The 5,563-nt window shown below is 48.5% G+C and overlaps 1 protein-coding gene across 1 annotated transcript in view; it reads right to left on the bottom strand.

The window, feature by feature from the left end:
* The window catches only part of COL22A1 (collagen type XXII alpha 1 chain), a 191,307-nt gene that overhangs the window by 19,728 nt on the left and 166,016 nt on the right, over positions 1–5,563 (bottom strand). Inside the window, exons 43-44 of the mRNA XM_011373400.1 lie at positions 5,247–5,300; positions 1,918–1,971 (exon numbers count right to left, since the gene is read on the bottom strand). Coding sequence (XP_011371702.1) covers positions 1,918–1,971; positions 5,247–5,300 — 108 coding nt within the window. The remainder of the gene's footprint in view (positions 1–1,917; positions 1,972–5,246; positions 5,301–5,563) is intronic.

Genomic DNA, 5,563 nt, shown 5'->3' with positions numbered 1-5,563 from the left:
CCGGCTTGCAGCCGCTACGCGGCTCGGCAGCGATGCTTCTGCTTGCAACACGTAACGACAGAGGCTGCTGCGGGCACTCCTGAGTCCTCGTCAGGGCCTCCCCCGTCAGCGGGAGGCCGCCGCGGACAGAAGCCCAAGTTCATGGACTGTCTGGGCTGCCGTCCCAGTGCTCGCCGTGCACCTGTAACTCTTTACGAATGCTGCTCCTTGCACGACCGGGACAGCAAAGGGAAAGAGCGAGGTGGGAGGGCGGAAGGGATGTTCTGACGGAAAAGCCACAGCTAAGGGCATTTCTCCCTTCTCCAGCTCTCCAGGACTTGGGTGGTAAAGGGCTAGCTCAGAATCCAACTGGGTCAGCTACACTGCTGCTAGAATAAAATCAAGAACTATTTCCCAGCTGCTATAACTTGCCAGGCTGCAGGGCTGCACTTTATAGCAAGAGGGGTTTCACATCTCCACATGACACTTAAGGTCTGTGCACCCTGGACGGGCTACTTAACCTCCGGGGTCATGTGGCTGCAGCGAGGGCCACCTATGATGCCCAGGAAAAGGGTCCTCTCTCAGGGTGGCACTAATCGGATGCCCTGGGGCGAGGGCTCGAGGAAGCGACTCATTCATCCACATAGCCCTTTAGCTAATCGCTGCTGCGTGCTCCCTCCGTGTGGGTGAAAAGGCAGATACAATCCCTGCCCTCACAGAGCCCGCAGCCCAGAACATGGCCCGCGCACGCTGGGTACCCTCCTGTGACGACCCCAGACAGCAAACCACGGGTGGGTCTAATGGGAGTTTGCTGAACGAGCAAATCAATTAATACAGAGGAGGTGGTGGTCACTAATAAAGCCATTCCACAGATAAAAGTGAGATCGTCAGCAGGGATGGGCACTCGGAAGGAAAGGGAGAGAGACTGGGGGAGCCCGTCCTAGCCTGGGGGAAAGAGGACTTCTGGGGAGCGATGCCTGGGAGGCAGCAGAAGGATCCAAGGCAGCAACTAGTGAACAGGGTGGCGAGAGGCCTTTCTGGGCAGACAGAACGGCACGTGCAAAGGCTCCGTGGCCTGGAGAGGAGTGTCCCAGGGAAAGAAGCCTGTATGGCTGGAGCAGGAGCACGCGCCGTGGAGGGCACGGAGGGGTCTGCAGCCAGGAGATGCCAGCAGTAGGCACAAGACAGGATGGAGACGGCAGCTCCTGGCCTCCCCGGACCAGCCTTACTGCTAACGGTGGCGCGCTCCACCCCACTGAGAAGCGTGTTACATTAAGCCGTCCGGGAAAACACTGTGGACAGCAATCTTGCAGTATGTATCGAGAACCTCGGACACGACTATACTCACAGGTGCACCCCACTTTCGGGGACCGTCCTATAGAAACTGGGGACATGCTATGCAGGCAAACGACTCTAGTGCAGACTTTAAAAATGATCGTGAGGTTTATGAGGCAGCAGAGGAATGACCGTATTTATGACGGAACATTCATTGGATAGAGTGTATGTAAAATTCACAAGCATTTAAGACCATTATGGAAACCAGAAAATGTTTACATTGTCACAAATAATTAATTATCCCATTTATGTATGCATGTATGTGCGCATGTGTTGACTGTCTTAAGTGTGTGTGTGTGTGTGTGTGTGTGTGTGTGTGTGTGTGTGTATACAAACATATATACACACCATGGAGAGAGAAAGAGATCAAATGCTATTTAAATAAGTAAACAAGTATATTCATAAAAGAAGCCTGACATTAAAACTGACTCCACCAAAAACTTAAAATTTAGATTGGTTTAGGTCAGTAATTATTTTCTTCTCGTCTTCTGTAACACACAGAATCCCCTTAGTGATCATGTCTCACCTTAACAATAAGGAAATATATTTTTGTTTGCTTATTTGTGTAGCAGAGAAATTAGATTTTTTTAAAATACCACTTACTGGGGTTCCGGGTGACCCAGACGGGCCTGGGGGGCCAGGAGGACCTTCTTTCCCCTAAGAGATCCAAGACACAAAAGCACCAAGACATTAAATCTCTCAGAATGGTTTTCCTGGAAGTAAATGATGTCACACAGAATTGCCTTCAGGGGGTGAAAGGGGTCTTGGGAGAGAAACAATGGGTGCTCCTGCACCCACCTCCGGCCTCTCCAGGCAGCACCTCCCCCAGGGCAGGGAGGAGCCCTGGGCGGAGCGTAGGTACACAAGGTGGCGGATGTCCTGGGCGGAGTGTAGGTACACAGGGTGGCAGATGCCCTGGGCGGAGCATAGGTACACAGGGTGGCGGATGCCCTGGGCGGAGCGTAGGTACACAGGGTGGCGGATGCCCTGGGCGGAGCATAGGTACACAGGGTGGCATGCAGGCCTGGTCCCCCTGTGGCCGTGTTACCCAGATTTGGGAGGAACCAGAGTGGAAGCCCGGTGGGAAAAAGATGGTGGGGCTTCGAAGTTCACAGACCTGAGTCCAGCCCCAAATCTGCACTTTTCCCCCAAACTGCCTGAGACTCGGGTCCCCACCTGCCACTCAGCACTGACCACTGCACCTGGGCGTGTCAACGCCAGTGGAGAGCTGACCAGGGGCACAGAAAAAAGGTGGTTTGGTTTTTGTCGCCCTTCCGTCCAGAGGTTCCGAAACTTTTTACCACCAATGGTCACTTAGCATCTCCTCACGCCAGGCAATAGACCTTGGGTTTTGAAAGGTGGTGTTTACCAAACTACAGTGATTAATACTTCATTTCCCATTTTATTCACCCTAGACACACGTTCCTGTCCAACAGAGCTGGTAAATAAACCTGAGGTGATCAGTGTCACCACTGCCTTCCTAATGAACACTTTCATGTCATCCTGCGTGTTCAGAGGTCCTGACAACTTTCTAATTCCCCACCAATATTTCTTTTGTGATTAGATACTGATGCCAGGTTTTACATTCTAATCCACACGCCACACAAAATGACGTATTCTTAAGGGTTGTGATTTTAGCCTCTTGGAAGAAAAGTAAAAACAAAAACATTTTAATATTTATTTCAGGTTTATACAGATTTCATATATTGTCATATATAAAGTATCTAATCAGGGGACCCAAAACATGCTTCCTTTACTAAGTACTAAACTCAAAAAAGCTATTCAATAACCGAGTTTTACCTCCATGCCTGAAGAAAACGAAAGACATCAGTGATGTATCAGTAAGATGTCAAAAATATTTTTTCATAGACCCCTGGGAACCGATGAAGGATGGACAATGTTTCAGCTTTACTATTGGTTTGTTAAAGTCTTTTCTCAAAAGGATTTACACTCTACATACTCAGGTTGAATGGTTATTCTTAATCTAAAAAAAAATGCTGTTTATCCATTTGCATTGATAACAGTTTGGCATAACCTGCATCTCTATAAATTATGTGGAATGATATTTAAGACTGTGCAGATACAGTACCACTTGGATCAAAGCAAAATAATAACAATAAAACAGACAGAAACATCCCCCCCCCCCACACACACATCACAACACATTTGTCAACTAGAGATGAATATTTCGGCAACGTTAGGGATTTTTAAATTGATAATAAAGGTTTCTGGAGACTCGAATCATTTTTTTAAAAAGCAACAAATGGGAGATGGTTAGAATTCCTTTGTACAACAACGACAAGACACCCCATTCATGAGACCCGAAAACAAAGTAAGGGCCTCCGTTCCAGGTAAAAACATGTGGCAAATCGTTCACGTGATTTAATTCAAAATATGATGAAAATTTAGGTTTTTATGTCTTTTTTTTAACTATGCCTCACTTTATTTATTTATTTACTTTTAAATTGCTGCTTTTTAACTGCCAAAACTCACTGTTAGTGCTAAGAAAACTTTCAAGTATGTTCTGATGTTCACGGTGAAATATCAGGACCATGGACAGCTTCAAGCGCAGCCTTAACTTGCCTGAGGTCCTATGTCAGAATCAATGTTTGCTTTAATATGGTTTAATTCCTAGGGATGGAATGATGTACATCTGGTCTCCACATATTATTCTTCTTGGGCAAACAGTCCGTTAGTTTTTATTGGGCAAATATTTTGCTGTCTGAGAATCAATAAAAAGCTGCCTGCAGTTATGTTTTATTTTATTCATCCTGGGACTTCTAGGTGGGCTGCTTCAAAAGGATTAGCCAGATGATGGTCATAAAAAAAAAAAATTAAAAGCCACTGTGGTTATTGTTTTTCAATCTCAGCATCCCTCTAGTCCCCAGCCCTGACCATCCCACATGGTGGATCACGGTGTAGTAGAAAGGATAATGAGTTGACTTGAAACTTCCAACTTACTCACTTCCTGTACGACCTTGGACAAGTGACCTGACCCTCTGTCTTTGTCCTCCTCATCTGATGAGCAGGAAGCTGTCTTTAGTGGTCCCTAAGGTGCTCTTGGCACTAGAGTCCAGACATATCAGGGCCTTGACCTCGCAGGTAGCCAGACTGGAAAATGATGCTGAGGTTCCTGGAGACTGGGGTTTGTACCTGGCTCTGACATTTCCCCGCTGTGTGACCTGAACCTGGCAGTTTCACGTCTCTGATCCCCACTTTCCTTATTTATAAAATGGGGGTAATGACTCCGAACCTGTCTAATGTACAGGGCAGTCAGCTGAGATAAGGGACATCCGTTCACTGTGCAGTCCTTCCAGTGACTATGCACGCAGTGGCTACTAGCACAATGCCTGCTACCCTGAGCTTCACCCTGTGCTTATGGCATCGAAACCAAGAGAGGTTCTGGCAGCTTCAGGCAATGAATAAATTATGGTTTTTGAGCTAAATGGCTTGGGTTCGGATGCCAGCTCTGCCAGTTGTGGTTTCAAGACCATGACCCGCGACTTCCTCTTCCCTAACTACATTCTGCTTTTGGAACAACTGGATAAAGCGGCTATCTCCCCCCTGGCACACCGCCTGGTGCATACTGCAGGCTCAGGATGGGCTCACCCCAGGCCCTTCCACTCCCTTGTGCCTGTTCAGAAAGAAACCACACTGAAAAGGAATGGAGAGATAGGGCTAAGCCTTGGGCCTGTTTGAGTTGGTTGTGAACTGAATTCTGGAATCACTGATTGCCAGGTCTTTTCCTCCTCACCGTTTTTTAGAGGTGAGGCAACTGGCGCTCTAATAGAAAGTGATCCCTCCTGAGGTCGACTGGCAGTGAACAGACCCTGGGGATGGGTAGGACACAGGAGGCCGGGAGGACCAGGGCAGGGTGGGCACACACGTGGGCTTCTGGGAGGCCAGACCCAGGCTGAAGGCGCAGAACTTACCGGGGGGCCTTGGGTTCCTGGTGGCCCAGCTGCTCCTGCGATTCCATCAGCTCCCTAAGGATGATAAAGCAGAAAGCCGGGTTGCTGTGCGTCTGGATGGAGATGGTCAGCACGTCCTCTCTGTGCGTAAAGCGACGCACAGATCTTACATCCTGTGCCCCTTCCCAGCTGCCTGAACCGTGAATACTTCAAAGGTGCTTCTGTCTTCCCCGTAGGACTGGGCTAGTCTCTGGGAATATAAAGGTGCTGGGAGGACACAGCCACATCTCAGGAAGGACCGAAGTATTTACCAGGCGGTCATCCCTGAGACAGCGGTA

The sequence above is a fragment of the Pteropus vampyrus genome, unplaced genomic scaffold, assembly GCF_000151845.1.
Source record: "Pteropus vampyrus isolate Shadow unplaced genomic scaffold, Pvam_2.0 Scaffold224, whole genome shotgun sequence".
NCBI lineage: Eukaryota > Metazoa > Chordata > Mammalia > Chiroptera > Pteropodidae > Pteropus > Pteropus vampyrus.
The sequence above is the reverse complement of the archived record's forward strand: the minus strand, read 5'-3'. Positions and strand labels throughout refer to the sequence as shown.